Source organism: Pisolithus orientalis (assembly GCF_024613125.1).
Source record: "Pisolithus orientalis strain OTSU chromosome Unknown F5J12scaffold_34, whole genome shotgun sequence".
Lineage (NCBI taxonomy): Eukaryota > Fungi > Basidiomycota > Agaricomycetes > Boletales > Pisolithaceae > Pisolithus > Pisolithus orientalis.
Window position 1 is genome coordinate 296,214 of NW_026260815.1, and position 22,584 is coordinate 318,797.

Genomic DNA, 22,584 nt, shown 5'->3' on the forward strand with positions numbered 1-22,584 from the left:
ATACCATACTGTGGCCAACACTATCATTTGGCTGAGTGGGGGCGAGCCAATCTATGGTAAGTACCACTACATTTTTATGTGCATTTGATTCTCATTCATTCCCTACAGGCTGAGGGATGGCAAAGAGCTTTTCAACCTTCGCCATGCCATGCTCTGAAACAACATCAAGCATAACTTCAGAGTTATAAAGCAACATTTTCAAACCCTTATTCTCCCACCCAAATATGACATGGCAATCCAGTCCCACTTGCCTGTGGTGGTGTGCTGTGTTCACAATATCATCCACCTCCATGATCCTGACAACATTGACATGCCAGATCCTGATGAATTTGATGAAGATGACAGGCCACTTTTAACATCTGAAGAAACAGACATTGGAAGCTTGCAAGATACTCCGTTGAATGCTGGGTCACATAGTCAGATGAATGCCATGTGTGACACAATTGCAGCACAAATGTGGGAAGATTATCATGCTGAGCTTGCAAGAAGGGGTTGATTCAGTAGTTCAGTAGCTAGTTTTGCATAATATCCATGTATCCACTATGTTGCCCTCAAATTTCATCCATGTCTTATCCACCCTCAATTTTCATGCTTGCATGGCAATTTTAAAACAGTGGTGATTGCTGTATAGACACACAAGTACAGATGAACTACTTATTTCCCCCCCAAATTCACTTATTCTTGGAACCTCATAGCCAGCAGCCTTGAGCCTCATCTTAACCCACAACATTTGGTATGTTGCCAACTGAGCAGCAGCATTCTTGTAACCCACAACATAGGAGGATTTCTCTTCAAACAACATTTGCAAGTGGACTAGGTTCTGCTCCGAAAGGTTCTTCTCAAGCTCAAACATCAATGTGCATGCTTCATTGAGACTTCAGCCCTTGGGATTGTTGAGGGTGGCAAGCATCTTGGAGGTACTGTCTTGCACACTGGACATTAGATCCCACACCGCATCTTCAAGGCCAGCCATCTGTGAGTGCTGCTTCTGAGAACCACTGGAACTTCCCAGGGAAGCCACTGTGGATGTGGTGTTGAGCCCAGCAGTGGCATTGCTTTTGTGCTTCTTGCTGCGAGATGACAAACTAGATGATGGATTGATGGAAGTGCTTACTGATGTCATTGTGGAGGATGGTGGTGATGTAGGAATGGACAAAGGGGAAACTGTTGGGCCAGGCAGGGACACAGGTGGCACACTGGACAGGGCCTGTGAAATACCCTGTGGTACAGGCATACCTTGAACATTTACAGCAGGCTGCACACTCCAGGGAGTCTGTGTGATTTGATGTTGATTAGGGAACCTGGATTGATCCTGCACAAAGGTAAACTGTGTGGTGGGTTGCACAGGCAGTAGCTGATACTGCATATGAGGATGTGTGAATGGTAGCTGATGCTGCATGGCAGGCTGTGGGAATGATGGTGGTGTGGGGAGCTGCATAGATGCAAGCTGAGGCGATATGACAGGGTGTGCAATGGAGCTGGGAAAATTGGATGACATGAAAGTAGAAGCCCAGGACCTTTGGGCAGGGGGTTGGGCACTGGCAGCATGGTGTGCATTGGTGCCCCTTGCCTTGTCAGGAAGGGCAAGATCTCACATATGATTGAAGTATTTGAAGCCTGTGTCTTGGTATTGGGCAGTATCTGGTCAATTCTAGGGGAAGGTCAAGGATTTTTGTGCCATGCCAGGAAAAAATCTCAGACATACCTCAACGACATCATCCATCACAAGCTGCCCTGCCTCAGTTATGACATCAGCACCTCTTGCTGCTGAATATGCAAGCCCTGATCCCCTTGCAACAGCTAAAGCTGCATAGTAATCCCATTTCAGCTTTGTATGAGATGAGTGATATTGAACACAAGGATAAATCAATAAAGGCACACTTTCCCACTTGTCATAACAGCTTTTCACAGTTTTATGGTAGCCATTGGCTTGGATAGGTAACCAAGATACCAAATTGTTGAAGTGCCCTAGTTGAAAGACCATATGATCACCTGCCTTGGGTCAGATTTCCTCCACAAAATCAAGAAGCATCTTGACATCTGTATGGGGCCATACAGCTCACAACTTCAGCTGAGGCTCAGAGCTCAAACTGATTGACAGAGCCTTTCCTTTTGACCCAGAACCCCTACCTTCCACCTTGCTGTGAAGTTGATGTGAGTGGCAAGTTGGGGACACAGAATGGTTTAGCCTGTGATAAAGGTTGGTTTGTCGAGGTGGCATATCATATTATGCATACATGGTAGCTGTGATTCATCACCTGATCAGTAAACACCACAGTTGCAGATAGTCCACAATTATCAACTTAGAAGTCTGCTGAACTCCACACAGAGTTGGTTTGTATATGTTTTGCATAAGGAAGCAGAAATTCCACTACTGTTCGGGCCCTAAGCATTGCTAAAACGATGTCGGTGATACTGACCATTTTCGACTATACCTCATGAATCGAAAAGGAACGCCGGGTGCGTCGGTCCCGTGGCACCAATCCCATCCTACGCACCTATTAAATTGGCCGTTCGTCTACACGCGATACTTGGGTGAAGAGAACATTAGCTTGACTCGGGCAGCTGTGTAAGTCGGATCGCTCGAAGATGTATATGCTTTATCCTACCTTTGCGTTATGTATCTCGAAGTGAACCTGCAGCATCCTATAACGACCGGAGCATTCCCACGATTCTCTGTCAACATGAGGCAGTTTCGTCCTACGTGTCCGACACCAACATTCCCAAACTCACAGGTAGGTGGAGAGTCGAGCAAAAGGAAATGGAGACAGTCGCTATACTACTTCGTAACTGGGCACCCTCGTAGGACACAAGAGAAATAAAGCCACTTGGCTACGGGGGGATCTTTCGTTTCCGGGGTATGCGCTCACAGGTGCAAGCCTGCAACTTACTATGAACGACAGAGGTGTTAACTTTACCCAAGAACGTCTCGTGGGTCATACCGACGAATTGACTCAATCGACAGTCCGAACCGAAGAATCATTTACTTGCTGACTGCTAGCGATTAGCTCTCGACCCTATATAGACCAAGTGATGACACAGTAGGTTCGAAGGCTTTGTTCGATTGAGCCCCAGTTTAGTGAAACGTTCAATACTTTCGAGCGACTGAGTCACGTACACGCTCAGTACCAACCGTACTTCGTGGTGTGTAGCTCTTGAACTTAGTGGCAAATGACGTGAGGGCAATCAAGCAACAATCAAGGGATGGATTGCCAGGAACCGTGACGGGCTTGATGGTGGCAATCGCAGAGTACAGGATATACCATATTTGGTATTTCTGAGTTGGCGGGTGATGATTGCTTTGGAACCGATTGCAATCCCTCCACGTCGATATACTGCCTTCATCCAAAAGTCCTGCGGATATTTTCATACACACAGGCTCTGGTGCTGTGGTATGTTTCGCAATTTGGAAGATGCGATGAGGAACGATGGAATGAGTGGCTTGCAAGGACATTTTCGCCTTTTTTGGCTTGTGGGTCTACTTTCCATACATGGTAATTTCGAGCTGTGATTGCCAGCCATCTTTTTTTTTGTGGGTTCACAGGCAATCGCTGGTGTGATTGCGTTACGGCGGCGCAAGCCCTGGGCGGGTATATATCAAGGGCCAACGATGTGCTTCTCGATCCTCACCAGCCTCGAATTCACCCCGCAATCTCATCGACAACGTCTACTTCGATAACACTAGTTATTATCCACCAACATGAACGCCAACGCCAACGCCGTCTCTCGTATTTCTACCGCCATCGGCCACTGGCGTGGTGTCTCACAGACCTCGCTGGATATCGACGTTGAGGCACAGGCGATTACTGGATACCGTGCACCTTTACCTTTGCCAGCTGTTCCTGAACAAGCCCGTTCAGCCACTACGCCAACACGCACTCCTACTTCTGCAGATGAGACGGCCCCCACCTCAGACCCCATCGACGACTTCTTCGGTATCACGCGTCCACGTGCTACAAGAGAGAGCAGACACGATTCCTACCCGTCCGTATCTTCTCGCGTATCGGGTGTGATTGCTATGGATGGGGAAGCTCCCCCTCCCTACGTGGATGGTGCTAAGTTGCCAGCGTATACCGTGGTGCCCAGTGAACCTGCCACGCTTGCAATGTACCTGTTCAAATTCGGATTTTGTAAGTGCACCCCTGCATTCGCCTCCTTAGATTTCACATAACTCACATCCCACACCAGTATTTCCACCGTTTTGGATCCTCGGTGCTGTGATTCTCCTCTCGCCACTCCACGCTCCTGCTGAATTCGAGCCCACAAAACCTGAGGCCGATCGCCAGGAATTGATACGCATGATCAGGGATGCAGAGATTAGGTGGGCGAAACAGTGTGCTTGGGCGCTGCTCGTTCTTGTGCTGGTGCTCGGCATAATGGCAGGGGTTATCGTTGCAGTTGTGAAGAGCCCGTGAGAGGGTGCTTGAGGGGGGAGGACTTGATCCTTCCTCTGCGCTATTTCCCGCCCGCGCGCCCGTCTCGGTACTTGGCGTGCAACGAGTCATCTGAACGGATCGACCCCTGTTCGGTCGCAATGCTCCCTCCGCCACTTCCCATGTCAAGTGACGTTCCGGTGTGCTACGTCGCCTTACCCGCAATACGTATCTCTCGCCCTAAGCGCGTCACGCTCCTACTCTTGAAGCATAGCTGGCGGTACCTTTAATCACGACTACGCCGACTATCGTCCCCCGTGGCGTGGGGCATAAAAGCAAAGTCGTTCGCATAGGCGCTGGTATTAGATACATAGTGAGATCTGTTCCTAGAAGAAACAATGTGTAATGACAGGAGAATAGCCTGACATAACTTATACGATATCGAGGGTCAAAATTTCACAATTAGTGATACCTAGGCAGATCCTGGGTACGACAGTTGATTGTGCAATCAGCTGCAATTCTCTTGTACTGTCTACCACGGGATTTCACTAGCAGGAGCGCATTGAATGGCTGCGCGAGCTGCTGTAACAACTTCAATGGAGCATGCGTGTCGTCGCTCGCGAGCACATCAAGCGACTTGGAGTGCCAAGGACGGACAAGAATGTATGTCAACTTGGCGTCGGGACCTTTACAGAGCCCGAGCGACTCGGACAATGTGAGCTGGAAGGGCGTTAGACCCGATGCGTGGATCTCATACGTGTGAGTCTGAGGGCCCGGCGTTCCTGCTGGTTTGATCACAGTAACCTTGTGGACGATGGAAGTCAACGTGAGCGTGTGATTGATGAATCGAGGGAGAGGGCAGGTCGGCAAGGCTACTCCACAATTTCCGTGCGCTTTCGAGATCCTCTTCGCTACCGGAAAGGTCTCCCGGAGTTGAACGTGCACAGGGCATTGTTTGGTATGGTGTGAGGTTGGCAGGGAAACAGCTGTGGAACGACGATGCCTCTCCGACCCAATCTAAAACCGAGACGTCTCCCGACTGTGAAATAATCTCCGCCAAGAGTCGTCCGAGAGCTTTATCTGCAGACTCGCCGTACAGGACTGGTAGATGGAGATCGAAAACTCCGAAAAGCGAGTAGGCAACGTCTTCCGGTCTGGTTGTACGACGTCCCGATGCCCATTGGAGCCTTGATCGTGCATCGTCCATCCCAGGTTTGAAGTTCTCAAGATGCCATTCTCCTATCCCTGATGCCTTTTGGAGATCTTTGAGTACGGTACTGTCTGTTTTGTGATTCGAAGATCTGCAGCTCATGTAGAGCGACCAGTCCCGTGTGTAGAACAAGACCACACGGGGAGCCAGCAATTCCTGGAGAGTCCAACCCCGTTTGAACCAGGCGCTATCAGTGAACGATGACTTGTCGAATACATCGGAAAGGTGCACGATCGTCAGTGCCGACTGGCGATACCAGAAGAACATAGATCCAATGGCTTCTTGCACTTCCGCACTGCTTTCCTTATCAATGCAGCATGTATCACTCCACGCCCACACATATTCGTGTTTGAGGGCAAGGAGGCAAAATTTTTGAAGCTTTGGGAGACCAGTTTTATCCTCCAGCCCATAGACATTTCTACCTTCGATATCGCGTAGCAAGGGTTCGTCATCCCCCCACCTGTGAGATAGTGTGACGAATTGAAAGAAGGAAATAACTGCTTTCCGGATGAGTGCTTCTAGTTCCTGGCCATTATACTTGGAGGCCGATGCAAGTAGCTGCTTGTATTCGCGGCTACCCTCGAAATTGGATAGCTGCGCAACCCGATTACACAGTATTCCAGTGCGGGTGTTTAGTAATCGTAACGGAATACTCTTGACGGTTTCGCCGACGATCTTCCAGATTGTTTCTTTGATACTACTGGACGAGCGGGAGCTTGCCCCCCCTGTCCGAGCCTGTATATTCTGGATCTTCAGCTCGACACAGCTCGCAAGACAATCACGAGAAGAGCTGTAAGATCCTGGAGGGGAGAGTGCCAATGCAGTACTAGCATGTGCGATGGCCTCATTTAATTCCTTTATCCCACCCACTGTTTCAACTTTCTCGCGAAGACAGTTCGCAAGGTTGATCAGAGATATGCATTGATCGGAAGGCGCCGGAGGGGAGCATTCCAACGCAGCTCGTCGGAGAGGAATAATCTCCTCTAAATCGGCGGTAATGCCCTCTCTCTGGAATCGTTGGTCCAGGCTATTCGCTAGGTTGACGAGATGCGCGAAGCGTTGCTGGTGTCCTGAAGGAGTAAGCTCCAACACAGCACGCTGATGGGTGATAATTTCCGTCAAATCAGTCTAATTCATCGTCCAGCCTGGAGCGCCGAACCAGGTAATCCTGTCAGGTGGACGAGAGATTCAAGGCGTCCTTCATGCCCTGGAGGAGAGAGTTCCAACGCAGCACGTCGTAGGGTAATTATTTCGCTCAAATCCCTCCTCCTTCCTTCCCTTACGAAACGTTCAGAAAGGATATCGGCGAGACTGACGACGGCTGAACGGTGGTCTGGATGTTCTGAGGGAACACACTCCAACACCCTTTCGCCTAAGGGTGATGATCTCGTCCAAATCATCTTTCCGCTCTTTCTCCCCGTACAAGTGCCAGTACTGGCTCTGGTACCGTTGAAGAAGAAGATCTGCATGCTTGACAAGAGCCACATAGTGCTCGGGTTGACCTGGAAGGTCAGCTTCTAATCTGGTTTTCTGGACCTCGATTGTTGCACCCAAATTCTTCCATTCTCTCTCCTCGCAATGATTCAAGAGTTCCCGTACAACGTCCCATGCAACTTCGGGTCTTCCGTTAAACGGCGTCCTGGACATTGTTGCGCCTACATCGTCCGCCTGGACTTTGGAGTCGTGTCCATTAAAACACTAATCTTCTCGACAGGTAACTTTGCCCCGAAAGCCATAGTTGGAACGACGTGAACAGTGTCAACAGTGAGATTTCGAGGAAGCGTACGTCTGAAGGCCTCGAGATGCCTCGAGATGACCAAGTTTTCGTCGTGTGGGTTCGATGCGATGTCATGCGTGTATAGGATTACAGCTCTTTTGCACTTCGTGCACCTGACATGATAGGTTATCCACATTCTGGAACAATATAGCATCTTACCTTGAATCCATCCATTTCTTCAAGGTTTCCTCGCCATCCGGGTCCTCGTACGTGTGAAATGATGGCGTGTCCACAAGAACGATGTCACTCGGCATCCCTTCGAAACGGCACCTTTCCGCATAAACTTCCGTAGTGCCAGGTCTCTGGCCTTTGTTGTTACGAACGGCACGAACGTTTGCGTTTTGCAAGAGGATATCCATAAACTGGAGCGGGCAACAGACGAATGCAGAATAAGCGATAGCAATGAATTACTGAGCGCTGGTATTACCCGACTCTTTCCTGAGCCAGAAGGACCTACGATGCTAATTTCACTCTCAATGTTACCGCGTCGTCGAAGATGGTATCGTTACACTCACAACACCACCGTATCCGTAGGTGAGATGTTAGTGGTCTTCCTAGACCAACGAAGCCCTTCGAGCAGTCCCATCTAGTATTCGCCGGCTGCCAGAATTCGTGTGGGTCGCAGAAATAGGAGTTGAGAAAGAGAGGTTACACAGGCCTGTTAGCTTGGCGGCAATCGCAAAGTACAAGATATACCATATTTGGTATTTTTGAGTTGCCGAGTGTATGATTGCTTTGGAACTGATTGCAATCCCCGTGTCTCGATATAGATATAACGCGTCCGTTCACAAATCTAGCGGACTTCTTCATACACATGGGCTTTCGTGCTGTCATATGTCTCACAACCTGAAAGACGCGACGAGGAACGACGGAATGAGTGACTGTAGCGATATTTTCGCCTTTTTGGGCTGCTGGTCTACTTACCATAAAGGGTAATTTTGAGCTTCGATTGCCAGTCCTGTCATTTTTTGTGTGATTGCTTTACGACGGTGGAAGCCCTGGGCGGGTATATATCAAGGGCCAACGATGCCCTCCTCGATCCCCACCAGCCTCGAATCCACCTCGCAATCTCATCTACTTCGATATTATCATCCACCAACATGAACGCCAACACCAACGCAGTCTCTCGTATTTCTGCCGTCATCGGTCACTGGCGTGGTATCTCGCAGACCTCGATGGATACTGATGTCGAGGCGCAGACGATCACTGGGTACCACACACCTTTACCTTTACCAGCTGTTCCCGAACAAGCCCGTTCGGCTGCTGCACCGACACACACACCTGCTCCTGCAGACGAGACGGCCCCCACCTCAGACCCCATCGATGACTTCTTCGGTATCACGCGTCCACGTGCTACAAGAGAGAGCAGACATGATGCCTACCCGTCTGTATCTTCTCGCGTGGGTGTGATTGCTATGAATGGGGAAGCTCCCCCTCCTTACGTGGACGGTGCTGAATTGCCAGCATATACCGTGGCAGCCGGCGAACCTGCCACGCTCGCAATGTACCTGTTCAAATTCGGATTTTGTAAGTTTATCCCCTGCATTTCTCCTTACATTACACGTAACTCACATTCTACATCAGTGTTCCCCCCGTTTTGGATCCTCGGGGCTATGATTCTCCTCTCGCCACTCCACGCTCCTGCCGATTTCGAGCCCACCAAACCAGAAGCTGCTCGCCAGGAATTGATATGCATGATGAGGGTGGCTGAGATCAGGTGGGCGAAGCGGTGTGCTTGGGCGCTGCTCATTCTTGTCCTTGCGATTGGCGTAACGGCAGGGGTTGTCGTTGCAGTTATCAAGAGCACATGAGAGGGTGCTTGAGGAGGCAGGACTTGAGTCCTTCCTCGGCACATATTTCACCCATCCGCCTCGGTACGTGGCGCGAGACGAGTCATCCGAATGGACCGATCCTTCCCTGCAAACCGTATCTCTCGTGCCAAGCGCGTCACGTCCATTTCCAGTTCGTGATGCAATACCTGGCAGTATTTTAATCACGACTACGCCCGACATACGTCCTTCAGAGTACGGACCATAAAAATCAGGCCATCTATCGTTCGTATGCTAAAGGCACGACACTTGTTGGTGTTCTCCGCCTGTCATCTTTGCGTTGTGCGCTTCTGTGCAGCTGCTTCGCATTCCTGTTATACCGCCGCTTTTCTTGTTTACTTTCTTCGTTATTCGTTGCTGCGCCTTGTCGGTGGGCGCCCACTCAGATATGAATGCTAGATCACGTTATGCATGTATATCACGAAACGCACTGTACGAATAGACCAATGCTTAGTATCTGATTCACGAGCTTCACGATCTTGTAGGACGTCCGTTGATGAGCTCTGAACGTCTGGCGCAGAGATCGCAAAGGGCCCTCGCCAATCGAACTGTGATCAAGGTAATTTTGCAGGAAATGGTTTGCAGACACCTAAATGGGTCTCAAACTCACTCAGGGGCAAAAACCATGTGGGAGCGGATAGTGTGTCATGGTGATATACCTTGAAAGGGGGCGCCGGAGGCCCAGAAGTACATATGTACGTACAACCCGACATGTCCTGCCCTCAGATCTGCGGCGCCGTTCGAGCGACGATAACCATATATTACTTGCCTTCAAAACACATGAATTAGAAGTGGAAAAGTAGGGTGTCTCGTAGTGACGTTGGTATATGCCTGGGACGACTTTATTCAGGGCCGTCGGAGATCGTGTCTATACCTCTGTTCCCATGTGTCCATTATCCTTACTGAACTCTCTCGGGGAAGGTGATTCGATATAGATATAGAGCGTCATTTGTAAACGTCGCAATCAACCATCCCGCACACTTACATGCGAGGTGGTTGGATGACGCAAACCTAGAAAAACTTGCCAGACTCGACCAACAGGACGATATCAACGTGGTCAATTCAGCGAAGTTTTTTTGAATGGCACAGCTAACGTCAGCCCGACTCGGACGAGTTGGGTCGGAACTGGATAGGTATCGCGTATCGCCACTGCCATCAGCAGGCCTTCGCCGTCGTGCAAACTACGGATGCATAGAGTCACGGTTCGGGATTGCTTTCGAACTTGGTGAGTGCTAAATCTGCTTTGCTAATCTCTTCTGCAGTGCACTAGTACGACTAAACGTACCATTTAAGGGGATATATGACAGTATCAGCTTTCACAAGAGAGGGATCGAGAAGGAGGAGGACACACGTCGTTAAAAGGCGTCCCGGCCCGAAGGAAATCAAGGCGCCGCCGGTAGACCGGCCGCCGTGCAATTCTCAGAAACAGAGTGTCATACCCGCTCAGTGCTCAGCATTGTAATTTTGTGGATGAGCTTGGCAAACGCCAAATACATAACGCGACCTAATCATGAACCAGTGTTGCCACGAGCAGCCTGTATTTTCTAGGTAGGGCGCTCCGGTTGCATATCACGTATACACGGAGGAACGTGGCCGTTGAAGGAGATGTGCTCCGTATCTTCCCCCAACGGGCATCAGGCTTGGGGAAAGACATAGCTAGGCGGTTGGTCGTGTCGAAACAAAGTGAGGCTGCGACAGTACCCCCCGATCATCGATCATCAATTATCGCATCCCTGGTAAGTAAGCACAGCCGCAACCGTGTCGCCGCCAGGGACAAGGTCCACAATGTACAACTTGTCAGTATGTACCGCCGCTGTTGGACTCCGCGTGAGTTCCGGGGCTCGCTGACCACTGACAGATTAATATTATACACACATTCGTCAACATGTCGTGTGCTTGGTTTTAGTCACTGTATAAATTGAAGGACATATTAGTACACCGCGACTTACGGTTTGCAGTGCTTGTCGCATGCCAAAGGGTTCTGCTTACCGTCGTCCGGCGCCGGTTGCGTCCCGTCGGCTCCAGGAACAGCGTTATGTGGCCGAAACCGATTGTTGGATATTGATCATCCGCATTTGAAGCCTTGAGATCATTCCCTTGGATTGTAGATCTTGAAGGCATGCACGGTGTGGATGTCTACGCAATGTTTCGAATGCCTAAATCAATAGCCTATCTATCCTGATATATCCCGTCGACATCGCTGGAGGACGTTCTTCAAGCGCTGGTCGGGTCCGACGAGCCCCGACTCAACGATAACCGGTTGTTGCGTAGACTCCTCTCAACCAAAATATGATACACAGTGCTAGGTGGACATGGCGAGCCACTTTCTTGCAACGCGTCATGTCTTCAACAAGGTGCAGCCTATTCAAATTTCATTGTTTATTCGATCATTCACCTTGCTATATATGTACAGTCATCATATCGTACAAATTAATATTATGTAATATGTACTTATAGGCTTCCGCTCTTCGGCTTTCCGACATGCCCGAACTATGAAGCACCTGCCTGTAGCTGCCAGTATCTGTCGCGTCCCCCCCTTCGCAACACCCAGTCCATGAGACTTTTCCTGATCCATCTGGCTTACCCAAGTAGGGGACAATTGTTCGTGCGTGTTGGGGAGCAGTCACTCTAAGTCGATTACTTGCCAAGGTCCAGGTTCAGATTATTATCCCCTGATTGACGCCCGTAGCATCGAACACGGAGTGTATCTTGGAAGGCACGCAACCCTGTCTAATATATTCATGCCAGCCGTATTGTACCGTCGTCCCTCGGAGGTTCATCGGCGTCGGAGGTACGTACATACAGGTACATACGTGTTCATGTGAGTTTTAAGTATGTCTTCTCGACAACCTGCTGCGGCTTCAAATCGTCATCCCAAGTTCCACTCTGATATTTGATATTTATTTCTGTCATAAAAGAACCCACCTGATCTGGTTCTTGTACCCTCCTCCTTTGGGCTGTCCCATTTACATGCCCCACCACTGTCAATGCCTCAGTTGTGAGTAAACTTCCTCCTACTCGAGTCGCCGGACGAACTAACGTCCATGGACCAGCAACGTCGCCACAGCTCTCAATATCGTAGCCTACAGTGAGACTTGATTCCTCAATCAGCCGTTTTTTTTGTTCATCGATCATGCGTCTACCCTAAGCGCTCTTCTTATACGACTACGTGCTTACGTTCGCAGATGAGGTGGAATTGTTCTGGTCGAGACCTCGTCGATCATGGGCATTCCTACTTTTCTTCGCCAATCGATACATTACACTGCTGGGTCGCGTGCCACCGTCATTTACTGCTAACTTTCTTGCGTCAAAATTCGGACCTTACAGCCCCGTATGTTTGTCCTAGCTGCCGATTTTGGTCATTTTTTCATCATCTACTTAGTTGTCGGTTGCGTCCACGAAACCTCTTGCTCCCCCAACCCTGACATTGGTATAGGTGCGATAGTCTGCTATTAGCAGACCAACTCACGATGGGAATCGTCCAGCTCACGGGTTCCAGTGAGTCCTCCGAACCTCTAGTCCTTCATCAACACTTTGACTTCTTCCTCCAAGTCGTCATGACACTACGCGTCTACGCTATGTACGGCGAAAGTCGGCGAGTTTTGTATTTCCTCCTCTCGTTCATAGGGATTGGTGCAGGAGTCGCATTGGTGTGTGATCGTGTTGTTTCATTTTTATGTAGCGACAGGGATGCTCATGTACGAGTGTCAGTGGGCACTCCTTGTCAATTCTAATTCTTCCCTTCCTGCGGCGCCCGTGCAAGGCCATGGGTGTCTTCGTTTCATCTCTCAACAGCAGTTCGTCTTCGATTAGATTTTTCGGTTTAACTAGCTGGATCTCATTTGCACGTGATTCCTACCTAGATCGCTTCGTAAGTAATATGCCCATTCCCTCTACGAATGCCCCCTCCCAACCTAAATCCGCCGATTCCCACGTACGAGCGACATGTTCTAATCATGATGATGCATGCGCAGATTACGCCGTTGCATGGGGCACACAACTCATCTTCGATGCGACTGTCTTCGTATTGACGACGTGGAAGCTGTTGCGCATGGAATCGATGGGCAAGAGGTCATTAGTGGATATTTTGTTGCGTGACGGTGCGTCGTTTTTTAACGTCCATATCAATGCTGGTTCTACGGACGTACACAGGCGCAATGTACTTCGCGTGAGTTGATTTGGTTGAAACGAGATGGAACGTATCTGATGCTCGATGTTCGGAAGTGTGATGACTACCATCAATGTGGCAAACATCATTATTTTTATCGTGAGTATCCCTTTTCCCTTTCCCTTTACCTCTTCACCTCTCTCCCGCTGTCATGACAGCTGATGAGCTCTTCTAGGCAGGGCGGGTGAGCCACACTTCCAGAATCGACAACGAACGACGAACTCACACATCTTTTATGAACGATTGATAGCCTAATATGAAATCGGTCCTTTCAAGCCCTACGAATATGCAAGTTTAGCTCGTTCGCGCCATGTTTCATACTGATTGTTACCTTTGTGTTTTGGCCTCATCTGATCTGGTCTGATCTGATCGCCGTGATCTGGATTGCTGTGTTGGGTTGTATGTGACCTTTTCTGGGGATTTTGGTGATATCAGGCTGTGTGCGGCTCTGATATCAAGGTTAATGTTGAATTTGAGGGATCCAATAAGGGAAGGGTGAGTGCGCGTCCGATTTCTCTTGTCCCCCTCCACTTTCCGTACGCCAGTGCTGGCGCCTGGGGCTGGTATTAGCGTGGGGAACGACGTTGGAAACTTGGTGCTAGCCTTGGCTTTGATACAAATCGCCAACGCCAACGTCGTCCTCGGGTCAACTAATCATATCTGTAGCATTGCTGACCATACCCTCTGCATACAGAGGTGAATATCAGTCTATTAGACATCGACTCGATCGCGGGATCGAGTCGGATGCGTCGATTATTGTTGCAGGAAGAGCCGTTTGCGGGGGTAGATTGGAGATCTGTGCGGAATCCAAGTATGAGATAGTTCATTAGACGACGGGAGAAGTCGCGTTGGGGTGGGATGGGGCATGATATGGACAATTGTATTATATCCTATCCCTCTACTAGTAATCATTTTGCTGCCAGCCTCCGGCATTCATGTTGTTGTATACACACTCTTTAGATAGATATTGGAAAATGGTCCGTGACAGTGGTGCTGTGCGAGTCCTATGATCGCAGTTGTTTCAGCCTCAAGCTACATGATCAAGTCCCAGGCGACGCAAGCCTCGATGCTGCGCTGCTATGTCATTTGTGCAAAGTTTTCACATCCGTCTCCTACTGCACATTCTAAATCAATGGCAATGACTGAGATGAATATTAGAGGATACTCGAAATCTCGGATGTTCATGTTCTCCACTTCTCTTGTTTGGGTCATTTCGTAGCCAGGAATGGAGTCCTTCAATTTCACCGATACTCTCTTGCGGGGAGTAACAAATGCTTGGCGCCCTAAGGACAAACGTTCAGCTGCATTGGGTGCGGGAATTCTCATGATTTAAAGTCAAGGAGTAATGCGGCTCGGGCTCGGAGCACGGTGAAACAGATGTGGTGGGTGCCGTCTAGTTTCCCCCTAATCTAATACGAATACTTACAGCTGCGTGTGTACAGCAACGAACGTCAAATTAGGGAAAGCGAACTTTCGGAGAGATGACGCCGTTGTACCGGTGCCAATATATATCTTCCGACTTGGATAATTTCCCACTAAAGTTTAAAACCAATAATCTGCGGTCCATGCACGGCGCCGTATCTTATACATATCCATTCTATAAGCTTCTCTGACTCTCAAGTTTCAACAGCCGCACGCCCACTCTCATGCCCCTTCAACTGTGAGCTCGTCAATCACCTTCCCCGACATGTGAACATTGACTCACATCCGACAGGGAGGTCGCTTCCGTATCGAACATGGTAGCAAGCAGTAAGTGTCCGTTTGTACACGGCCAGCGTCACAATCACATGCTCGTTTCACAGCGATACTGTGCTATGACTATCTGCTCACATGGAGGAGGGAAGTGGATTTCTTTTGGACGAAACCCCGCAGGTCATGGATGTTCGCACTCTTTGTCGCCAATCGTTATTTCACCATTTTGGCTCGTATGCCTGCAATGGTGGGTACGTTCTGGCCACAAAGTTGGGGAGAAAATGGTACTGTGTGTGGCCATAATGCGTTTTGTCTTTCGTGGATGTCTAATTCCGTGCGTTTAGTTGTCAGTGACTGCTCATTGTAAGTTTTGCAGGTAACTAATTCATCCCGCCGTAGCTGCAAAGCAGCTGGTGTCTACGAGCAAATCATGATCGTAATCATACAGATCATAGGAGGAGGTATGTGTCATACTCCATCAAGGGCAGTGCTTCACACTGCGACCAGTCATCATGATCATTCGGGTATACGCTCTGTACCAGAAAAGCAGGAGGGTAGTCCTCTTCCTGATTTCATTTGCTCTAGCTGTTATTGGAGTAGGCTGTGTAGGTGTAATGCCTGTCGTCATGTCTACGGATGATGATCGTGTTTTATATCCTCGTGGACGATGTTGGATGATATGGTCAGTGGGCCATTCTATCTCCCTCGTCTGATACGTCTCCGGCTGTACCAGCCCCTGCGTTGCGTTATGGATGTAATGTCCCCATTACCTATGATCAGTGGGTCTCTCTGCTTCCCCTTTCGACACCACAAATGAGTGCGTCACTTGGTTGGCAGGGCTGAACGTTCGTCGGATTGTTGTCTTTGGATATCACACACCTCTTAACATCCACAGACATGGCGATTGCGTGGGGCGGTCAGATGATGTTTGACGCCATCGTGTTCGTACTTACCCTATGGCGAACGTTGCGTATCGGAAGATTAGGACACCGCGCGCTATTGGATGTCTTGATACGTGATGGTGAGTGCTACAAATGTCTGCTTGTTTTTTTTTTCGGTCTATCGATCTGGATGCACATGTACTGATAACTCGCCGTTCGTCGTTCACAGGTGCGTTGTATTTCGGGTGCGTGCTGTGCCGTTTCTTGCGGAATTGGTAATGGAATGGTGCCGATGGATATACACGGATAGACTTATGACCAGTGCCAATGTCGCAAATATCACTGCCTTTCTGGTAACGTGCCGCAGTGCGTCGCCATTCACATTTACTCAACTTTTGTTTGTCTAGGTAGCCACGACGGTGTGTCCTCTTTAGCTACGGGTTTGACCTGTTAATTTGTCCTTACTGCTCATCAGTCGCCGACGAAATCGCTCCTTGCGGGGTTTACCAACGTGTAAGGCTTCTCCCAGCCCCATTCTTGTCATGCCTAACGCACATACATACTCCCCTTCCCACCTCTTTACTCTCTGCACCCCCACTTTCATCTATTCTTGTAATGACAGCATTTCCTCAACTATGATTTCTCGCCTCATGCTCAACCTCCGTGATCCCAAAATCTTGATGTACTCTCAACCTGCGACGCCCATGGACCATTCATCAAATTTCTGTTCATATTACGATTCACCAATGCTCTTGACGACAGTTATGGAAGCGGGATGGTCATGTTCATGTCCACATACATCAAGGCCTTGTCACCCTGTAGGTGGGTGTGTGGGATATCATGGTGATGAATCAATGGGGGGTTGCCACAATGCAGCTGGTGTTGAGCCAGGGATAGAGCTGCAGCGGAAGCTGAAGGGGATAGCGATGACACATATATCATGAGTCCGACAGGGATTTTCCAGTTCCGTGCGTTCATATTTCCTGGCCATATGCACCACAAAGTAATTTTTCGAGGGGATATGGGGCAAGCATACTTAATATTTATATTGATTACAATATGCTCCAGGCGGTACTGCTTGCGGTTCACAGAGGATACCTAATACTGTATGTATACCAAATGTATACTGGAGTAATCTTAGAGGTGGGCAATAAGGAGTTTGATCCGGGGAATGATCCGACGGCGCCATGTTCTTTTTGAAAGACATAGCCTTCGAACGCGTACAATTATCAAAGGGGGTGCCTCGGTATCATTTGTTGCAAGCCTTTGTTCTTTCTTTCTTTTGTTCATTGCCCACTAGAAGTGTAGTCTCCTCTAGGCGAACCAGAGACTCAGCGGAAGACGATCGATGAAACGCACCAAATAGCCGGCACCGGTTTTGCCATCACGTCGATGATTCTGAACTCGACTTGTTGATACAGTCAACTCCCTCCCAACCCATACCATAAATAACCCATACATTTTTCCATTTCTCAAATTCCCATACTCTCTCATAACCCATACCCACCTGCCTATCCGAGGGAGTTGATTGTATGTATAAAGAATTGGCAGGTACGTACGCCGGTCTGGTCTAAATGACGATGCTCTTCAAGTTGCACCCAAGTAAGGTTAGACAGAGGAAAAGGTCACCAACCAGGCACCTCGGCGCACTACGCCGACGATTGCAACACGTTCCCAGGAATCATAAGGTACCGCAGATGGCTGTATCGACCGGTCACCTAAACAACTTCGTCAACAAGGCGGGACTCAGCTAGTATGTACCTGTCTTACTCTTAGGCACGGCAAAAACACGCGTGCTTTTACATAACGATGGCCCGATAGCGTGCAACAACCAGTGCTGGAAGAACCTGAGGATGAAGTATATGTACTTACCATGGCAGCTTGATGTGAATGGGCGCCCTGACAGGCTGGTTTGTCTCAGTTGTTGTGGTGCGTATCGATATCAATCACGCAGTATTACTTATATCTCCAGTTTGGTTCTCTAGCGACATCGACGATCCCGTAAACAGTGTTCACAGATTCAATGGCATTGTAAGTGGTTTCTTTTGCCATTGAAGTGCGACTCTCTGGCCCATGTTCATGGGGGGCTGATGCTTTCCTAAATGCTAGAGACATCGGGACATCTCTCCATGTCGTTCAATTCTGTAAGTTATCCTATCCTATTCTGCCTTTCCCGACATTCTCTTTACCACAATACCTCCCCCCCATTCAACCTACAACACTCATCACCCTCGCACAGCGATCCTCTATTACGACTACGCGCTCACGTTCAGTAGGGAAATCCAATTATTCTGGAAACAACCTCGACGATCATGGCCCTTTGTGCTTTTCATTGCCAATCGATACCTTGCTGTTCTAGGCCATGTGCCATCGGCGCTTTATTACTTTTGGTCTCCAAGTGTTGGTTCGAGATATAGTGTGCGTGGTTTGTGGTGTCGTGCCCGTCATTTACGGCTCAACCCCTCTTGCTCGTATTGACGTAGTGGTGAGGACACCTTGTCATGGTTTCAGACTCATGATGGATTCAGCCTTCGTTTGATGCCATCTGCAGGTGCAATCCTTTTCTCCTATACAATGGAGCGACAGTCATCGTCGTCCAAATGATCTGTGCAGGTACGTATGCACCGTCGCGTACATCTGCTCTTCCTCATTTTATCTTGATCGATGAATCTTTGCAGTTGTCATGATCATGCGCGTATATGCACTATACGAAAGAAGCCGGCATGTATTGGCTGTGCTCTTATTTGTGGTAGTGGGTGCGATCGCCGTAGGCGCCGTGAGTCCACTCTGCTCGATATCAATCGTTGGATTGTCTTGATCGATGATTGGCTGCTGACATGCTTGGACGGATAGTGGGCTTTGTCTTCATCATCCTCTTCTTCCCTCTGCTGCTCTGGCATCAACACAGGAGCTTCCGATCGGTTGTCCTGGAAAGGGGTTTCTCACCTCCGACCAGTAAGTTGTCGTTCTTCGTGTGTCGTGGATCCATCGGGTATTGAAGCACTGATGTGCAATAGGGGATTGAGTACGTGACTCGGCTTACCTTGTGCGGATGGCGATTTCTGACGACAATTCGATTCCTATCTGGCCGCATCTTCAACGGTGCATCATTGTGACTCGTAGATATGGCGGCGGCATGGGGCGGACAGTTGCTTTTTGACGTAGTCGTCTTTGGACTGACACTGTGGAGATCGGTGTATTCCCGGATACCAGGGAAGAGAAGTATATCGGATGTGTTGTTGCGAGACGGTGGGTCTATCCTTGATTATCCCCCTCAAAATACGGTCTTGATGCGTGTATGATTAGGTTGCCTATATTTCGCGTGGGTCCCGGACTGAGACGTCGTATGCGCATGCTGACAAAGTGGATAGAGTGATGTCCGTTGTGAATATAGGGAACATCGTTACGCTTTTGGTGAGTTCAGGAATCGCACTCTTTTCGGACACTTTATCGACACGGCTGAACTTAGCTGGCAAATGTAAGTCACAATACCTCATGTACCGTTCAAAAGTGTTTTTATCGCTCTCGGATAGGATGGTATAAAAGACGTCGCTTCCGGCATAACCAACGTGTAAGTTCCCTCTACTCGACATCCAGCTGGTGTAGGTTATGACCTTGATTATGGCGCGTTCGGTGCACACTCAGAATTTCAGTGACGATGATCAGTAGGTTGATGTTGAACCTTCGAGATCCATCTATTGTCGGGCCAGCAGTGGCTGCGTTTCCTCCGCTATCACATCCGAGTGCATTTGCCACAACACGAGGGTTACCTGGCGTTGAGACGACGGTGACGATGGCGTGATGTCTGCGCTGGCTTAGTGGCTTTTGTCAAAGGTGTGCACACTCCAAATGCCGTTTACATAGGATACGAGCAGAATTCATCAGATTGCCTTGGCCTCACCCATCGCGTTGGTTGTTATTTCATCAGCCTTGATGTATATACGCGAGGAGCATCGATTGCGGGATCGGTGACTTGCCCGGAGTTGCAAAACGCCCCTTAACACACCATACAAAGTCATTAGGACCTTGTGCTTTTGGGTGCACGAAGATATGTGATAGACTGATAGCGCCCTTTTTCACTAAAAAAGGGACTGGGACTGCACTCGGCCTTGAGCCTAATAGATATTGCATTGTTGCTGTCCCTTAAAGTTGGAGTCGAGTCCCATTCCAATGAAACGAGTGGTAGGATAGAATCGAGATATAAGCTCTTCGAAGGAGAACAGACGAGTATAATTCATTGAAAAGTGGACAGGTGCGACTCATTTAACATTCGCGATAACAGCGAGCTAAAGAGGTTAAACGACGTCAACGACGTGAAGGAGTTTCCGTTGACAGTCCTTGCGAAAGAGCCTGAGCGGTATCAACAGTAGATAGACAATAGCATCGCAGAATAGGTATACAGAGTTGGATCCTTACTTGTACTCCTCTAACTCTTCGTCCATATCGTCCAAGGGCCAGTTCGCCTCGATCATAGCGTATGCCTCCTCCGTCGTCTCTTCGTCCTCCGCGAATGCCTCTAATGTTCTCCGCTTTATGTCCTGACCGATTGCCTTGGCTTCCTCGTACTGAGTGACGGGCACCCAAGTCTCCTCCCCGCAGCCGACATTGTCCCTCAGCATCCTCTCACCCATATCTGCAGTTCGCCAGCGCCTCATACAGCTTCACCGCCGCAGCTATCTTGTCCTCCGTAAACACGACCGGACAAGGTGTGCCGTCCTTCGCAAAACTCTCCCAGCCAAACACCTATATCTATTAGGGAGTCCAGCAAATTGATCGTCTCACCCTCCCACGCAGCAGTTGCATGAATGAAGATGCGGCGACGTAAAGTCATTCAACGGGTAGACAAAACCCTTGACGGTGGATCCTGTTGTACGTCGCTGTGCTCACGATGTAATGATAGTGAACAAGACGACGACGGAAGAGTTCCATCTCCCATTCTTGCTTTTCTTCCGCTAGCTTGTCGAAGTCGTCCGGTAGTTTAGGCTTGACCATCCTTCGAGAGACTTCGTCCTCTTCGTTCTGGATGACGTCGGGCATACCGGCGAGGACGAAGAGGGGCAGGATAGTGGCGTGCTGCCAGTCCAACATGCTAAGGATCTGCAAGCCGCTGGAATCTGTCGAAACCTTGAGATTGCTGTCGGTGAGGTCGGGGTGGCGGATGCAGAAAGCGCTGAGGGAGTCATCGTCTGGCACGAGAGACGGTGCGAGACGGAGGTAGCGATGAAGGTTCTCGGCGTGGTCCGACGGTGGCTGCTTCTTGTAGTTATAGTACTCCCTTCGGAAGCGTTGGTAAGGTGCCCTCGGTGAGCCGAACCGGTCGAGGTAGGACGAGCTCTTTCTAGGCTCCCGTGACCAGCACCGATTTGGCGTCTTTATCTATGGCGATCGATTGGTTGAGAAGAGGTAGGAGAGAAAGGAGAAGTGCGCAGTACATGGTTCTCGGAATACGTCCAGTTGTTCCCTTCGCCCATACCACAACGGTACCGATACATCAGGGCCTATACAGAATCGCTCCTTCTCGGGTGAGGTGCCCTCGTCCTCCTCGAGTGGGATGCCTTCGTTCCTAGACAGATTCTTCAGGTCTCTGGCATAATAGATGCTCCCGCCAGCGGGAAAAGAGATGGACATCATAGTAGACTCGACCTTCGCGAGTTGGCCCATAAGTGAGATAATTTCATCTTTCTTGAGGTCGAACCATATCTGGCTCAAGTCGGTGCCTTCAACGTACTCCATTAGAATATATTCCGTCTCGGCCTCGTTCTTTGGCGTAGAGGAATACGCGTAGACCTTGGGAATGGGAAGGCCTTTGGAACGAAGGAAGTCCATGGTAGCGACTTCGCTGGCGAGAGCGTACGCCTTGGGAATCAGGAGGGGATACGGAATGCGCGCTATGAGCCGGAAGCCGGTGTCTAAGGTGATGAGAAAGGTACGTTTGAAGCCACCCTCTCCGAGCTTTCGAAAGCCGACGATCTCTTCAGTCTTGCAATGGAGTGCCTCAGCAATGATTTTAAAGAGTCCGGGGATGTCGAAGATGCGCCTACGCTCTCGGAGGCGAAGGGCGTCGTTGGCACTGAGTACGTCACATTATGAATTAGACACAGACGAGACAAGATGTAAGAGACTTGCAGGAAACGCCCAGTAGTATAGTTGAAGAGTTCGCTCTCCAGATCCTTCATGAGACTTCGGGTCCAGCATGTTACTCCAGCTGCAAGGAGTCGTCGAGAGAGGGGATTTCCGAACACCGAAGGCGGAACACGCTGATATATGGTGGGAGTCAGTGTTGCTGTCGAACCGAACTCAGTTCGAGCCCGGAGTGGCAACTTCGAGGACCCACTTCGACACGTTCGAACTGGGACGAACTGCGCCCGAAGCCATTCACCTCGCGAGGTCTGTCCGAAGTGTGCAAACATATTAGATACAGATCAGTAAGGTAGACATCAGCAAAACCCTTCTTTTGGGACGGTCCCACAGTAACTACAGTTGCAGACAAGCAAACTCGACAAGTTTGGTCTAGCATCAATGAAACAAACGAGGTGGGCGCAGTCTTTCTGATTTCTCCCCAATCTGATACGAATACGAATATGGGTGCGTATGTCAGGCAATGAACGGCAAGAGGGGAAGTGAAATTATATTGGGTGGCACCGTTGTATATAC

General features: G+C 49.4%; 8 protein-coding genes across 8 annotated transcripts; 6 read left to right on the forward strand and 2 right to left on the reverse strand.

Moving 5' to 3' along the window:
• Positions 1-3,577: 3,577 nt before the first annotated feature.
• Positions 3,578-4,770, forward strand: F5J12DRAFT_340821 (uncharacterized protein). The gene is made up of 2 exons (XM_051738970.1): positions 3,578-4,130; positions 4,189-4,770. Exons 1-2 carry the CDS (start codon positions 3,701-3,703, stop codon positions 4,413-4,415), a joined length of 657 nt encoding a protein of 218 aa, XP_051596907.1. The 5' UTR covers positions 3,578-3,700; the 3' UTR covers positions 4,416-4,770.
• Positions 4,771-4,835: 65 nt separating this feature from the next.
• F5J12DRAFT_929047 (uncharacterized protein) lies at positions 4,836-8,057 on the reverse strand (the record flags this gene model as incomplete). Its single annotated transcript, XM_051749475.1, has 7 exons — positions 7,876-8,057; positions 7,788-7,821; positions 7,520-7,722; positions 7,243-7,473; positions 6,940-7,222; positions 5,200-6,681; positions 4,836-5,177 (listed from the first exon to the last, which is right to left on the reverse strand). The coding sequence occupies exons 1-7, from the start codon at positions 7,944-7,946 to the stop codon at positions 4,836-4,838; spliced, it is 2,646 nt and encodes an 881-aa protein (XP_051596908.1). The 5' UTR covers positions 7,947-8,057.
• Positions 8,058-8,460: 403 nt separating this feature from the next.
• On the forward strand, positions 8,461-9,171 carry F5J12DRAFT_725298 (uncharacterized protein; the record flags this gene model as incomplete). The annotated part of the gene is made up of 2 exons (XM_051741624.1): positions 8,461-8,887; positions 8,945-9,171. The coding sequence occupies 2 exons, from the start codon at positions 8,461-8,463 to the stop codon at positions 9,169-9,171; spliced, it is 654 nt and encodes a 217-aa protein (XP_051596909.1).
• Positions 9,172-12,176: 3,005 nt separating this feature from the next.
• On the forward strand, positions 12,177-13,002 carry F5J12DRAFT_895934 (uncharacterized protein; the record flags this gene model as incomplete). Its single annotated transcript, XM_051747891.1, has 6 exons — positions 12,177-12,187; positions 12,243-12,277; positions 12,339-12,520; positions 12,572-12,619; positions 12,675-12,839; positions 12,901-13,002. The coding sequence occupies 6 exons, from the start codon at positions 12,177-12,179 to the stop codon at positions 13,000-13,002; spliced, it is 543 nt and encodes a 180-aa protein (XP_051596910.1).
• F5J12DRAFT_340893 (uncharacterized protein) lies at positions 12,902-14,311 on the forward strand. The gene is made up of 8 exons (XM_051738971.1): positions 12,902-12,990; positions 13,164-13,289; positions 13,342-13,357; positions 13,414-13,456; positions 13,533-13,541; positions 13,608-13,645; positions 13,793-13,852; positions 14,052-14,311. The coding sequence occupies exons 2-8, from the start codon at positions 13,241-13,243 to the stop codon at positions 14,185-14,187; spliced, it is 351 nt and encodes a 116-aa protein (XP_051596911.1). The 5' UTR covers positions 12,902-12,990; positions 13,164-13,240; the 3' UTR covers positions 14,188-14,311.
• Positions 14,312-14,866: 555 nt separating this feature from the next.
• F5J12DRAFT_340914 (uncharacterized protein) lies at positions 14,867-16,920 on the forward strand. The gene is made up of 13 exons (XM_051738972.1): positions 14,867-15,017; positions 15,072-15,106; positions 15,160-15,296; positions 15,426-15,510; positions 15,557-15,654; positions 15,737-15,828; positions 15,887-15,894; positions 15,945-16,070; positions 16,160-16,175; positions 16,241-16,283; positions 16,338-16,349; positions 16,406-16,443; positions 16,553-16,920. Exons 1-13 carry the CDS (start codon positions 15,004-15,006, stop codon positions 16,872-16,874), a joined length of 1,026 nt encoding a protein of 341 aa, XP_051596912.1. The 5' UTR covers positions 14,867-15,003; the 3' UTR covers positions 16,875-16,920.
• A 1,286-nt stretch (positions 16,921-18,206) lies between these two features.
• Positions 18,207-20,149, forward strand: F5J12DRAFT_852033 (uncharacterized protein). The gene is made up of 9 exons (XM_051746556.1): positions 18,207-18,350; positions 18,482-18,543; positions 18,609-18,706; positions 18,784-18,889; positions 19,054-19,183; positions 19,302-19,344; positions 19,464-19,501; positions 19,576-19,764; positions 19,816-20,149. The coding sequence occupies exons 2-8, from the start codon at positions 18,531-18,533 to the stop codon at positions 19,730-19,732; spliced, it is 585 nt and encodes a 194-aa protein (XP_051596913.1). The 5' UTR covers positions 18,207-18,350; positions 18,482-18,530; the 3' UTR covers positions 19,733-19,764; positions 19,816-20,149.
• Positions 20,150-20,342: 193 nt separating this feature from the next.
• On the reverse strand, positions 20,343-22,106 carry F5J12DRAFT_906987 (kinase-like domain-containing protein; the record flags this gene model as incomplete). Its single annotated transcript, XM_051748854.1, is given in 6 exon segments — positions 20,343-20,552; positions 20,596-20,673; positions 20,767-21,264; positions 21,284-21,306; positions 21,363-22,000; positions 22,039-22,106. 6 exon segments carry the CDS (start codon positions 22,104-22,106, stop codon positions 20,343-20,345), a joined length of 1,515 nt encoding a protein of 504 aa, XP_051596914.1.
• Positions 22,107-22,584: the final 478 nt, after the last annotated feature.